We start from the raw sequence: 13,658 nt of genomic DNA, 5'->3' as shown, positions 1-13,658 counted from the left end.
CATGGATGAACTTGAAAATGTTGACACTCAGTGGGAGAAGCCAGACACGAAAGGCCACAGAGTGCGTGATTCCATTTTCATAAAATGTCCAGGGTAGGAAAATCCACAGAGCTTGGAAGTGAGTTAATGTGTGTCAGGGGCTGTGGGGGATGGGGAGTGACTGCTAACCAGGACTAGGTTTCTTTCTTTCTCTCTTCCTTTCTTTCAGATTCTATTCATCTTTAGCCCTGGCTGGTGTGGCTCAGTGGATTGAGTGCTGGCCTGTGAACCAAAAGGTCAACGGTTCAATTCCCGGTTGGGGCATATGCCTGGGTTGCAGGCCAGGTCCCTGGTTGAGGTCACACGAGAAGCAACTGCACATGGATATTTCTTTCTCTCTTTCTCTCTCCCCTCTCTCTCTAAAAATAAATAAATAAAACTTTTTAAAATTTATTTTTTAAAAAGATTTTATTTATCTTTAGAGAGAGGGGAAGGGAGGGAGAAAGAGAGGGTGAGAAACATTGATGTGCGAGAGATATATTGATCGGCTGCCTTGCCTGGCCTCTTCCATGCCCTCAACCCGGGGACCTAGCCGGCAATCCAGGCATGTGCTCTGACTGAATCAAACCGGTGACCTTGCGGACTGGCACTCAATCCACTGAGCCAGACCAGCCAAGGCAGGACTGGGTTTCTTTTGAGATGATGAACATTTTGAAATTAAATAGAGGTGATGGTTAATGTTGTAAATATACTAAAAACCACTTTAATTGTATACTTTAAAGTGGATAAAATGGTGAATTTTGTGTTATGTAAATTTTATCCCCATTTTTTTAAAAAGAAGAAAATCAGACCACAGGAAAGGCCCTGTCCAATCCTTCCTGGAACTGGCTGCCACTCTAGAAAGGCCTCTGGTCAGTGGGCAACTCACCTTCCTCACTGAGGGAATTCAGCCACCACAGGGTAGCCTCCCTGGAGCCTTGAGAGGACCCCAAAACCCCATTACCCCATTTGTAAAATGGGGTCCCTTTGGCAAAAGCTGTGAAACCCCAAAGGCAAACCCCTTCCAGACCCTAGGGTGTACTTCCCCTACTGGGCAGCTGCCCCACCCCCGTCTCTAGGATTGTCTCCTCTCCTGCTCTTATCTCCTATGTAATTGACAGGAAGTTAGGAATGGGGTGAAGCACCCCATGCTCCATCTCTCCTCTTTGGTGCAGTCCAAGGGAACCTCTCCCTGTGCTGTTTTTCTGGCAACTCCAAAATGAATTACAGCAAATACCAACTTAAACAAAACTGGCAACAGCTCAGCCTTCCTAATGGCCAGACTGGCCAGGGCACCAGTGCTGCCAAGGGGAGGAAATGCTGGGGATGGGGTGGGAGTTGTTCCTGAGAACTGAGAAGGCCCAGCTGAAACAATGCTTCCTCCCCAGGGGTGACTCCCAGAACTTGAGAGAACTGCCATGGTGGCCTGTCTGGAGGGAAGAAGCCACAGTGAAGAACATTGCGCAAGGAGAACTAGCAACCCAGCCTGGGGGAATTTCTCCCTCCACTAGTTTTACCACCTGACTTGGCCATTTAAGAACCTGCTCTGCCCTTTGACAGGCCTGGGTCTGGGGCGAGGGAGAGAGAAGGCTCAATGGCTCCCACAAATAAACCTAGCCCCAAGTATTCCTGCCCCGTGGCCTCTGCATAAATGTTCATGGGAGGGTCTGAGAAAAGGATTTTTACAGAGCACAAGAGGCTGAAACCACCCTTCTGTCCCAAAGTCAAGGTTCAGTAATGGCTGGGGGATGGGGGCAGGGGAAGCCAGGACTGCTGTGGAATTCCATGACTCAGGTCCCAAGAATGGGGTGGGTCATTTTTCTGACCGCTGTGGCCCAGTGTCTAAGGCTTTGAGTGCGGCCCTTCCGGTTCTGTGTGCGCATCTGCCTGTAATTCTCTAAGTGGATACGTCGCTCTGGGGTTGTCTTTCCTTGTAAGCACACACCTGGACATCCCTGCGTGTACTCCCTGGGTGGCAGGATACGAGGGAGTGTTTTAACGAACCCCCCACAGGAATCAGGTGTGACATATAAGCGGCTAAAGCGACGGTTCCCTTAGGACAGTGACGCCTCGGCCACTGTGCGCAATGGCAGACACTGCGGCAGCGGACGACTCCGGCAAGGGCACCCGCCACTAAGTCACCTCCATGCAATCGCTGGGCGCCCACAGATGGAGCCGACGCGCCCCCACAGCCCCGAGAGAGACGGAGTCTAGCCCCGTATGGTTTTTATTGACATTAAAAACAAAACCCCCAGTTTTCAGGAGCTGGGGCGGTTCTTCTGCGAATTCGAGCCATCTCCACTCCGGTTTCCAGTAGTTTTTCAAGTTGTCTGGTATCCCGCGGCGCTCTGGTCTACCATTCACATAACTGTCTCACCGCCGCGAACGAGCCGCTAGCGAACACGCGGCCGCCCACCCGCCAGCGAGCAGGCGCAGTCACAGACAACAACAAAACCGCAGCCCGCGACCCCACCCACGCAAGCCTCGCATTCCGGCCCCCCATTGGCTATCTCTGTGACGCGTAACAGCGCCCGGGCGGCCGGCCAATGAGAACGCTTATGGGCGGGGCCGAGGGCGGGGAGGCGAGGCGCGCCGCCCCGCGTCCATTGGTTGGCTCGGCGTGGGGTGGAGCCGCTGCTTTTCAGGCACCCCCTCCGCTGCGATGAACTTAAGCCGCCTGTGCCGCCTGCTGAAGCCAGCGCTTCTTTGCGGGGCTTTGGCAGTGCCAGGCCTGGCCAGCACAATGGTGAGCGCGGCGCTGGCTGCCGGGTCGGCGGGCCGTTGGGGCGGACGCGCGGCCTCCACCGCGACGCCAGGGGCCATTCATGGTGACCTTGGGTGGGAGGGTGCCGTACGGAGCGCACGCGGGGCGGCTGTCGGGGCCTTGGCTAAGCGCCAGGGCCGAGTTACGGGCGGCGTCCTGGCCTGGGGCGGTGTCTGGGGATCAGCGGGCAGGGCTAAGTGGTTGAGACCCTCGGGTAGCGCGGAGGCAGCTGCGCCTGGGGAGCTGGGAGGCCCTCGGTTACTGGCGCCCAGGCTGGGGCCCTCAGAGTGGGGGCGCCCCTTGGGTTGGTTAATCCCCCTCCCGTCCCCCGCCCTGTACGGCCCGGGACACTGCGCAGTGGCGTCACAGATGGGCGGCCGGGAACCCTGGTTACCGGCCCTTTGTTCCCCGGGCGCGGCACTTGGTGGGCTCAAGCGCATCTGGAGAAGGGTTGGCATGGGCCGTGCAGCCGCCTGCTCCCCCGGTCGCTGCAGACAGCGGCGCCGGTTGCCGGGCAGGCGGCGCCGGCGCCGCCGAGTCCCTGGGCGGCGGAAGGCACGGGCAAACGGGCGCAGGAGGGTGCGCCCCCGGCGGAAGGAACCCTGTCCTCAATGCCTGGGACAGGCACAGCCCGCGGCCTGGGAGAATGGCTGTTGTGTCCAGTGTCAGGATCCGGTGCGCGCGGGGCCCCTACACCCGCCAGTGGTGCCCCTCGCCCGCTGAGGCGCCTGGCGGGATCCCCAACCCTCCCTGGGCCTCGGTGTCTGCGATTAAACTCGCCCAGCCGCACAGGGTGCGTGCACCTTTGAGGAGGAGGAGCCCTCACTTTATACTTGTCCTAGGGCCCTTTCTTTTCCGCCAGGGATCTCCTCTTCCTGTGGGGACCGCGGGCTGAACGAGTGGGCTGGGGTATCTACACCCCGAGGTCTACCAGTCGCTCAGTGCACCCTTGCCTTGCAGTGCGCATCCCGGGACGACTGGCGCTGTGCTCAGTCCATGCACGAGTTCTCAGCCAAGGACATCGACGGGCACATGGTTAACCTGGACAAGTACCGGTGGGTACCTGCCAACCTGGTTGGGGGAAGACAGTAGGAAGGTCAGCGGCTCTGACGATCTCATTCCATCTCCAGGGGCTTCGTGTGCATCGTCACCAATGTGGCCTCGCAATGAGGCAAAACAGACGTAAACTACACTCAGCTCGTCGACCTGCACGCCCGATATGCTGAGTGCGGTTTACGCATCCTGGCTTTCCCTTGCAACCAGTTTGGGAGGCAGGTGCGTGCCTTGTGTCCCTGGGTGTCCTGTGTGTGGACCTGGGGAGAGGGTCCGAGTCTGTGGAGGTGAGGACCAAAATGGGGTACACATTTCTTCTTACTCACCCAAGCACCCCTGCTTGCCACAGGAACCAGGGACTAATGCAGAAATCAAGGAGTTCGCCGCCGGCTATAATGTCAAATTCGATATGTATAGCAAGATCTGTGTGAATGGGGATGATGCCCACCCGCTGTGGAAGTGGATGAAAGTCCAGCCTAAGGGAAGGGGCATCCTGGGAAAGTGAGTGGGGCAGGGGATGGGGGGAGGGCAGGGCAGGATGCCTCTCCAGGGGCTGTATGGTGGTGCTGCAGTTGCCATGGGATTCCTCACGACTTGTTGCTTTTTTTGTAGTGCCATCAAATGGAACTTCACCAAGGTAAGGAAGGGCTTTGGGGGGCAGAGCAGGACAGGACTGTGTCCTAGGCCAGCTCGGTGCCCCCCACCCTAAAAGGCCGTAGGCCTGGTCCTAATGGGGCAGCAAGTGGAGGCTGCTTGCTTGCCCCCAGCCCCCTTGTAGGGGCCTCATGCTAACGCTGCCTGTCCCGGCAGTTCCTCATTGACAAGAACGGTTGCGTGGTAAAGCGATATGGTCCCATGGAAGAGCCCCTGGTAGGTGCCTTTCCAGGGAGCCTGCTGGGAGTGGGGCCACGGAAAGAGGTGTTCCTGACCCTGCTTCCCCTGCAGGTCATAGAGAAGGACCTGCCCTGCTACCTGTAGCTCCACAAGTGTGTACTCCCCATCCGAGCCCACCACCCGTGCCCCTCGGAGCCTTCCACCCGGCACCCATGACAGTCTGTCTAAAAACCAGCCTGCTGGTGGGGCAGACCTGAGAACCTGGCGTGCACCCCTGCCGGAGGAAGGCCCTCGGCCCGGTCTGGCTCGTAGCTCGGCATCCCCACCCCCTGGCTGTCTTGTGGGAATAAAACATACAAATTGGCCTGCTGGGTGATTCTGCTTCCCTGGGGGGTTATGGGGTGGAGTTCCCTTAGGGTTCAGAGGGCTGCACCCACTCTGCAGCCCCGCTTCTAATCTTGGCAGCCCCACCTCTTGGGCACTGGCAGAGCTGATCCTGGAGGTGCTCATTTCTCCTAGCTGGTGCTATTCCTGGCCCAGGGCCTTAACCTGACCACAGGCAGCTGTTTGGAGCCTGCCCAGGGTGGTGGTCTTCCCCAGTGGAAAGAGGTGGGAGGGTCAGGGGAGCCAGGCACCTGGGGTCAATCATCCACTAAGCTGCTCCTGGCACAGAGCCATGCTGGGCAGGGCCTGCTCAACAGACTGGCTTCATTGTGTGGACGCTGAGCCAGGGCACCCAAGCCTCCTCATGGTCCTCACTTGTAAACAAGTTGTTTACAGTCCTCCCTAGAAGTAGGGAATAGCTTGAGGCCAGTGGGTGGGGAGTGGCATAGCTGGAGAGTAGGCGCCCCCCCCCCATCTAGTACCCCCAGGGAAAGCCAGCAGCAAAGGGTGGGGATCTGCAGAGGGAGGTAGCTCCTGCTTATGCAGCTTTCTGATAGGAGACAGCCCTCTGCCTCTGGGTCAGAGGCCTGGTGTGCTTCCCACAGCTCCCAGGAGGGACTTGGCGTCCACTCCTGCCTTCCATACCAGACCCAGCTCTTGGGCCTTCCCATCCCTGAGCTGCCCCACCTGCTGGGACCAGTACCCCAGTACCCCCTGAGGAAGTCTTGGGAGGAAACAGGCCAAAGTCCTACACATGGCGGCGGGGGAGGGGGTGGGCGGCGGGCACGGAAACATTTAAGGAACTGGTCTCACCGCAAGGGTCCCAGCTGGGTTTGTGTCTCTGGGGGGCAGAAGACAGTCAGCTGACCTGCTGTGCTGGTACTGGGACTACACAGTAGACAAGTCCTCTACCTGGTGGACCTATTTCTCCCATCCGGGCTTGTCATCCACAGGGCCAGTGAGTGGGTTGAGTCCTTGTGACCAAAAGCAATGGCCTAGGGATAGGTGTCTGGGCAGAGAGTGGGCCAGTTTCACACACTCCCACATCCCCCACTGGCCACGCATCCCCTAAATGCCCCTTGTGGAGGGGACATGTAATAGTACCCCCACCCTCCCTCCTCACTGCCCCTGCAGTCCAGAGGAGCAGACAGCCTGGGAAGTAGTGAAAAGACACATATATTTAAAAAAAGATCTTTTTACATATATACACTTGAATTATAAATACACATAGAAACCAGGGACCGCCCACCCCTCCAGTTCCACAGGCAGATTCTGGGTCCTGGAAGAGGCACTTGGGCAATAATTTAGGGAGCAAAGAGCAGGTAGGGGGGAATTGCATATATTAATGGGGGGTCTGCCCCACATAGCCTCCCAGAGACGAAGGCCCTGAGAACCGAACCGGGGGTTTCCTGAGTTTCCAGCTCTTGGGGCCACCCAGTTTTGTGTATTTCAGGGGTTCTGGTCTTTCCAGGCCTGATGGGGTAAGCTGGGGAGGGGAGCCCCACCCAGGCCTGGAGGGCAGGATTGAAGAGGCAAGGGGCACCCTTCACCCCTAGGCCCTGCCCGGACATACACACTTGCTGTTCAACCGGGCAGGGTGGCAGCATCTTGAAGGGTCTGCCCAGGCACCGGCCAGGGAAGGCACTGCAGTGGAGGCCTTGAATGGCTGGATGAGGGACGCGCTAGCACCCCCCCTGCCCCGTCCTCTCAGTAGTTGGCAGGGGGACCTGCCCTGCTCACCACCCACTTTGGTACAAGACCATATCTGTGGCATATTACAGATAAATAAGTTTTGTCCTGGGAGAACACCTGGCTGTGCACTGGAGCCTAGACCTAGGAGTTGGGGAAAGGGGGGCTGAACTGGATGACACTCTGCCGCTCAGGGCCCCCACCACCCCCTGGCACACCCACCATCCCTGCACCGCCACCCAGCGCCCCAGGGGGCTCCGGGGGCGGCACAGCATTGAAGGAACGCATCATGTCCTCTAGCACCTCCTTGAAGTTGATGTTGCAGCCCTGGTGCATGAGAGCCGCAGGGTCAGCTGGGGCACTGGGGGAGCCCAGCAGCAGCCCGCTGGGGGTGGGAGCGGGGTCTGGGGGCAGTGGAAAGGCGAAGGAGGAGGGCCGTGGGAAGGCCTGGGCGGGTGGGCTGTACGTGAGGTCCAGGACCTCACTGGGGCCGCAGGACAGCGGGAGTGGGCGCAGGGCTGATGGCGGTGGCACTGGGAAGCCCTGGCCTTGCGCATTCTTGCGCTTCACATCCGCATCCATGCTTTGCAGCTCCTGTAGCACGCGGGGCATGCAGCTCTCAGGGATCTTGATGCCTGCAGGGCACGCAGAGGATGGTGGGTTAAGGCCTCTGGTGCAGCACCCACCAACCCTCACACCCTCTTCCTGCTGGCACGCTCACCAACTTGCTTCTTCTTGTCCTTGGTTTTAAGGCGAACGATCTGCAGGTAGCTGCTGCTGGTAACATCAGCCATGACAGCGGCAATGCGGCCCCACACACGCAACAGTGCCCCGCACAGCATGTAGTGGTGCCGCAGCCTCAGGCCCTGCACGCACTCCTTGCCCTCCTGCACCAGCCGGCATTGCCGGTTCCTGCGTGGCAGGCAAGGGGGCTCAGACACAGTGTCCCATGCACCTACCCCCAACATCCCAGCAGTCTACTCCTCCAGCCCGCAGGTTCCTCCCCAATTCTAGCACCCCTTGTCTCTTTAAGTGCCATCTCCTGGGGGTTCTGGGATGCCCCAGATGCCCAAAGTGCCCCTTGCCCTGTGTATCATGTGCGGACCATCCCTAGTAGAGCTGCCCAGAGAAAATGGGGCAAGACTGTCCAATGCAGTGTGCTCCCCCAATCCAGTCCAACCCTAGTCCTCACCATGAAGTGTGGCTGCAGCGCTTCAGCGACCAGGTGTAGTTACTCTCCCAGGGCTCCCTGGCCTCCTCTGCCATCACCTAGGGACACACAGTCATGTGAGACCCTGAAGGAAAGGCCCATTCATACTTCTGGTGCAGAGACTCAGAGTGCCCCCGGCTGCCTCATCTCACACCTGGCAACCTCTCCTGGAAGTCCTGTCAGGAAGGGTCACAGCAGGGGCACCCAGAATAATAGGGATATATAAACCTGGGGACATGGGCATCCTGGGGCCTCCCTGCCCGTCTCCTCCCCTGCCCCTGCCCCTACCCGGTGGAACTTCCGGCACAGGCTGTCGAAGGTCTCCAGCTGGCTCTGCCGGCCGATGTTGGGCTTGTACACAGTGAAGAGCTTGTTGTGGTTCTGCTCGGCCAAGAGGCAGCTCGGCTTGTTGCCACGAGCCTAAGCAGGGGGTCTTGTGAGGCTGGGGCAGGTAGCCACATGTCCCAGATGGGGGTCCCCAATGCAGTTGTGCTGGGGAGGGCGTGAGGCTGGCAGCTGGACCTCTACCCTCCACTCTTCTACCCTTCCAGCACTGTTCTCCCTTCCCCAAGCCTGCCCCCAGGACTGCCCACCTTGTAGGAGAGGTAGAAGCCATCGTAGGGGCCTGTCAGCTCCAGTGACCTGGTGTATGCCTCCTCCCACTTCAGGCCACGGTCCACAGTGATCTGCCACAGCATTCAGGCATTAGGGGCAGGGGCAGGTGCTTGGGGCAGGGGTCAGGGCAGGCCATTGTCCTCTCACCTTGTATAAGACCACCTGCCCATCCTGCGGGTGTCCGGGGGCCAGGAATACCTGCTGGCTCTCTTCGTAGATCTCCTCGATGCCTGGAGCCAGGTCTAGGGAGGACACCAGGGTGAGCAGGGTCCCACCTAGGGGCCATAGAGCACTCCTCGCTTGAGTGAGGCCCAGTCCTGCTCAGCTGGCTCCAGTTTCTGAGCTTTGGGGGGGTGTCAATCCCAAGTTTTCAGGTGTGCCATAGAGGGGGAGGTTCCCCCAGCATAGCCAGCCTTGTCCAGACCTTGCCCAGCACCCTGGATTGCGAGGAGCCCCTCCAGCTTGGTGGCCTGGACATTGTGGGGTCCCAACCACAATGTGCAGGCCACTCACACCAGGTGTGACCACAGACAGCGTGCCTCTTGGGGTCCCTCTCTGCACGGCTGTCCTGGGGACAGTTCGGTAGGGGTTTACACCCTCTGCAGATTTTATGAATAAAGCTTTATTGGTAAGAGGCCCCTCAGCCCTTGGTGTGCTTGGTGAGGAACCGGTGTGTGGGGTGCTGGCTGTCGGTTCCTTTAGGTCCCTCCTTCTCCCTTGGTGGCACTCACCCAGGATGCCCATGTCGTATTTGCCCTCCTTCTTGTCCACCTCGATGAGGTGGTCAAAGGTGTCAGAGAAGTACTGGAACAGCGCGTTTTGCTTGTGCACCTCCAGTCCCAGGATTCGGTTGAGGAACTTGGTGATAGAGCAGTCTGTGGGGGCAGGAGGGTCTCAGGCTGAGTCAGCCCTGCCCGCCCACTCCTCACCCAGCCCACCTGGAAGGTAAGGGGGACTCACCCTTCTCCACATCCAGGCAGCCAGACCTGGACTCCCGCCCACCGATGCCAACTGAGAGCAGGCCCTGCTTCATATCTGTAGGAAGAGAGGACTTTTGCATGTTCCCCTTACCCCAGCCTGCCCCTGGTCCCTCCGCCACCAGTGTCCCTTAGGTGGTTGTTGGAGGGATCTTTAGACACAAATCCAGTCTACCAATCCCAGTGCCCCAAACTGGTCCCCCAGGGAGACCCCCATGTGCCACACCGCCAGCTCACCCCGGAAGAAAGCGGCGTCCCCTCCTGGGTAGCCCTGTGGCAGAGGCACCTTGTTCTCTGTCTGGCTCAGGATAGTAGTGAGGACGGAGCTGAGGGCCCGCGCGCCATACTGAGCAGAAAGGCCAAGTCAGAAGCTGGGTCCAGGCACCTGGGACCCCTCCTCTCCAGAACCTCCAACCTCCCTGGTACCTTGTTCTCAAAGTTGTACTTGCTCAGGTCTCGAGACTCAGTGGCTCTGCGGTCCCCGTGTGTCAGAGCACCCTGTCAGGGAGGGGGAAGCCTTTGCACATTGCCCGCACTCTTCCCCATTCTCCTCCTCAGGTAGCCCCACAACAGCCCCCATGACCAACCCCCGCTATCTCACTCTGGCCCAACCCAACCACTCACCAGGCTCTCTAGTCGCTTGGCGACAATGGAGGCAAACCTGCGCTCTCCAGCCAACTCGGAGATAAGGAAGATGTATTCTGGCGCAGAGACCTGGTTGGACCGATGGGTCCGGCCTAGAGACAGAAGGGGCTCTCAGGGACCGCCCCCAAAGGGGTGGGGCCAAGGTGAGGGCAGGTGTGGGGCAAGGCCTGGGTATCCTGGGGTAAGGTGTCCTGGGGAGGGGCAGGGCTTACCAAACTGTTGGATGGCGCGATCGGCACTCCACGGCAGCTCAAGTGTCATGTGGACCCGGCGCCGCTGGTTCTGTACCCGACGATCGGCTTGGAGAGAGACACCAGAGCTGGAAGCCTCTGAGATGATGGCCACAAGCTAGAGGGACGTGGACAGGTCAGGTTGGTAGAGCGGTGGCAGCCTGCTCTTCATTGCCCAAGTACCTCATATGCCCTGGGTCACCCTGATATGTTTAAGGTGACCCACACAGCAAATCGAGATGCACTCCATGGCAGGGGGTCATGTGGGCTTAGAATAAAATGTAGACCATCCCCAGGTCACCTCTGGATGGAGTGGCCGCCCCACCACTGCCCGCTTCCCTGCTGTTTCCTTGGGCAGCTTCCACTGGGGGTAAAGGTAGGGCAGCTAGGGATGCCTGAGTCCCCCCACTTGGGCACATACACCCAAACAAAGCACACTCATATGCACACAGCCACAACCCGGCTGGAGTGGTCAGAGGTCCACAGCCAGCCCTCTGTGACTCAGGACCCCTGCACCTCCCCTGGCCAGCAGACCCTCACAAGCTCTTCCTCCCCGCCCAGGTGCACGGGCACACAGGGGTGCCCTGCCTCCACGTCCCCCACCTTTTCCCCTCTCATGAAGCGCTCCTTCTCCCTGAGGTTCACGTGGTCGATGGAGAGGCCCGGCTCCGCCCGAGACTCGAAGACTACAGTCCCGTCCGACCTGGACACCACGCGGCCCTTCCTACCAGTCATCTGTGGCAGGGCAGGGGCAAGGGACAAGCTGTCAGCCTGTGTGGCTGTGCAGGAGCTGGTCCCCGTGTGCCTCAGTTTCCCCATCTCCCTCCGCCCAGCCTCTGCCTTGGGTGAGGAGAGGGCTGTACGCCCTGGGCAGAACATGACCTCTACCCTGGGACCAGCCACATGGGGCCACAGAAGATCTGAGGTGGCACCAGAGGGACATCCCAAGAAAGGGTATAGTGTGGGTTGGAAGAGAGGACAGGCAGAGAAAAGTGGGGGAGATGGAGGTTCAGTGTGGGCCCTGAGACCGCACCCAGAACCCACAGGCCCTGGGGCATATGGGGTGTGGTGGGAGGTGGGCATACTTGCCCCTACTGGACGCTGGACCCTGCAGTTGGCCCCCCACCTCACAGTGCCAGCAGGGACTTGGGTTGGCCACCAGGGGGCACCGGAGTCTGAGTCCTAGTGGGCTCTTTCTGGAGCTCACCTCTGCCACCTGTTCAGGGCCCCCCAGCTGGTCGATGAGCTCATCCAGAGTGTTGACTGGCAGCTCCCGGCCCAGCACCTGCACCTTGGCCAGCAGGTCCTGCTTCAGCCGCTCCACCCGCTCCAGGATGCCAGGTCCATGGGGGTCCCGCTGTGGGGGGCACAGGGGGCCTGTGGGGCCGCACGGTCAGGGGGGGACCAGCCAGGTGACTTGACCAAAACCCCACACACAGAACTCAGCCTTGGGTCCTCAAGGATAAGGGGGTCCCCTCTAGATTCAGGGATAGCCAGGTGCAGGGAAAGTATAGGGGCCAGGGCAGTCTCCCTAACCCCAGGCTGCCTGTGTAAACCCAGCTCTGCTGCTGACCGGCCATGGGGCGCTGACCTCCCCTCTGCTGTAAAGAGGGGAGATCCTGGGTCACAGTCCTCACCGCGGCTGTCAGCTGGGAGCCCCACAGCATCCACGATGACCACATCATCGTCTGCCAGGGATTCCGGGGAGGAGTGGAAGTCGCTATCCAGGCCGGCATCTGACTCGGTGCTGCTGTCATCACTGATTCGGATCACGCCTGCTATGTCATACACTGGCCTGGACACCTTGGCCCCTCGGCCTCTAGGCCGTCCTGAAGGGGAGGAGCCAGGGGTCACCTCGGCCCAGCCCTGCTCCTCTGTCCTATGTGGGTCTGACTGGGGGCGCAGCTCAAGGCAACTCACAAGCGGGCACTGCGGCTGGGGCTGCCCGCACCAGTTCTCTCGGGAAACTGTCGTCAGGGCGCTCTATGCCTGTTGCCCCCATGCCCTCCCTGCAGGTGGTATGTGGTTGCACACTTCTCCAGCCCCCTTTGCAGGTGGACGGTGGGAAAGGGGCACCCCCCGCAGCAGAGGGAGCAGCAGGAGTGACTGGCTGGCCTGGGATGAGGCTCAGGAAGGAGGGGCTGAGAGGCAGCAGGAGAGGACGGGAGGGAGCCCCAGGAGGGTCACAAGCCACAAGTGCGGGCAGGACGGGCACTTACGTTTTCTCTTACTGCCTGCTCCTCTGTCTCGCTTTCTTTTAGTTGAAGGAAAGTGCTTCTGAATTAGTGACAGAAAGACGCCCCTGAGAGTGAGAAGCAGGGTTTATTCTTACTGTGAGGACGAGCGTGCTGTCCGCCAGGAGACCTGGAGGGGGGCGTCAACCTGTATGCAGTAAGGCCTGGAGGACAGTGGGGCAGAGCCTCAAGGGGGCGGTTTTGCTGTGAGGGGCTGGGTGTGGGCCGGGCTCTGAGTGGAGCCAATCAACTCTGAGAGACAGGGGAGTGGACACATTTGGTGACTCTCAAGATCAGGGTAGGCAGGGTGGGTGCGTGGGCCTGGGGGCTTCCTGGAGAAGGCAGGCAATGTTGGGCTGTAGGGGATGAGCCAGAGTGAGGAGTTGTCATGCTAGAACCCTTGCTCACTATGGACTGGGAAGAGGCTTGGGGCTTTGGGGACCCTGAAGACCAGTCCCTCAATTTTGAGGAGTCTTCCTTAAAACAGCACCATCCCCACGTGAGATGGGCTCCTAGAAGCCTTGTTCTGAAATTTTGGGACACTCCACTGACCCTCTGATCCCTAAGCTACCACAGTTCACCTTTGCAGCTTTAAAACAAACCTGGGCCTGAGGTCTCAGAGGATGATGCTCAGCAAATGTGTCCCAGCCTCCCATGGGTGAAGCCATGGGGCAGGACCAAGCAACAGGTTACTACTGGGGGGCGGGGGTCAGTGAGCCACAGGGTGAGGGGGTCTCTGGAGTGGCCACCCTGCCCACCCCCACGTGCAGCACTCACTCGGCAGCTGAGACGAAGCAGTCAAGCTGCCCATCCTTCTCGTCCAGCACCTCCCGAGTCCGTGCCTCGCCTGTGGACTGCAGCCCAATAACCACGCACTGTGGGAGGTGAGGTGGGAGTGAGCCTGCTTGGAACCCCCTCAACAGCTCTGGAGCAGGCCCCAGAGTAAAGCCCCTGAAGCCAGAAACCCAGTTTGCCTCAGTTTCTCCCTCCTTCCTCCCCTTGGGT

General features: G+C 59.6%; 2 protein-coding genes across 2 annotated transcripts in view; one reads left to right on the top strand and one right to left on the bottom strand.

Moving 5' to 3' along the window:
* Positions 1 to 2,630: 2,630 nt before the first annotated feature.
* Positions 2,631 to 5,034, top strand: GPX4 (glutathione peroxidase 4). The gene is made up of 7 exons (XM_054585311.1): positions 2,631 to 2,764; positions 3,743 to 3,837; positions 3,913 to 4,057; positions 4,185 to 4,336; positions 4,448 to 4,472; positions 4,646 to 4,705; positions 4,781 to 5,034. Exons 1-7 carry the CDS (start codon positions 2,681 to 2,683, stop codon positions 4,811 to 4,813), a joined length of 594 nt encoding a protein of 197 aa, XP_054441286.1. The 5' UTR covers positions 2,631 to 2,680; the 3' UTR covers positions 4,814 to 5,034.
* Positions 5,035 to 6,241: 1,207 nt separating this feature from the next.
* Positions 6,242 to 13,658, bottom strand: part of SBNO2 (strawberry notch homolog 2) — a 49,341-nt gene continuing 41,924 nt past the window's right edge. Inside the window, exons 16-32 of the mRNA XM_054585312.1 lie at positions 13,431 to 13,528; positions 12,639 to 12,721; positions 12,057 to 12,248; positions 11,627 to 11,796; positions 11,023 to 11,154; positions 10,402 to 10,537; positions 10,169 to 10,281; positions 9,971 to 10,042; positions 9,782 to 9,890; positions 9,528 to 9,602; positions 9,299 to 9,442; positions 8,715 to 8,809; positions 8,546 to 8,638; positions 8,241 to 8,372; positions 7,935 to 8,011; positions 7,464 to 7,654; positions 6,242 to 7,377 (exon numbers count right to left, since the gene is read on the bottom strand). Of these exons, the coding sequence (XP_054441287.1) occupies positions 6,887 to 7,377; positions 7,464 to 7,654; positions 7,935 to 8,011; positions 8,241 to 8,372; positions 8,546 to 8,638; positions 8,715 to 8,809; positions 9,299 to 9,442; positions 9,528 to 9,602; positions 9,782 to 9,890; positions 9,971 to 10,042; positions 10,169 to 10,281; positions 10,402 to 10,537; positions 11,023 to 11,154; positions 11,627 to 11,796; positions 12,057 to 12,248; positions 12,639 to 12,721; positions 13,431 to 13,528 (2,403 nt within the window). The 3' untranslated portion in view covers positions 6,242 to 6,886. The remainder of the gene's footprint in view (positions 7,378 to 7,463; positions 7,655 to 7,934; positions 8,012 to 8,240; positions 8,373 to 8,545; positions 8,639 to 8,714; positions 8,810 to 9,298; positions 9,443 to 9,527; positions 9,603 to 9,781; positions 9,891 to 9,970; positions 10,043 to 10,168; positions 10,282 to 10,401; positions 10,538 to 11,022; positions 11,155 to 11,626; positions 11,797 to 12,056; positions 12,249 to 12,638; positions 12,722 to 13,430; positions 13,529 to 13,658) is intronic.

Source organism: Pteronotus mesoamericanus, unplaced genomic scaffold, assembly GCF_021234165.1.
Source record: "Pteronotus mesoamericanus isolate MK-2021 breed Mesoamerican mustached bat unplaced genomic scaffold, CSHL_Meso_final contig_835, whole genome shotgun sequence".
In the NCBI taxonomy this organism is placed as follows: domain Eukaryota; kingdom Metazoa; phylum Chordata; class Mammalia; order Chiroptera; family Mormoopidae; genus Pteronotus; species Pteronotus mesoamericanus.
The sequence above is the reverse complement of the archived record's forward strand: the minus strand, read 5'-3'. Positions and strand labels throughout refer to the sequence as shown.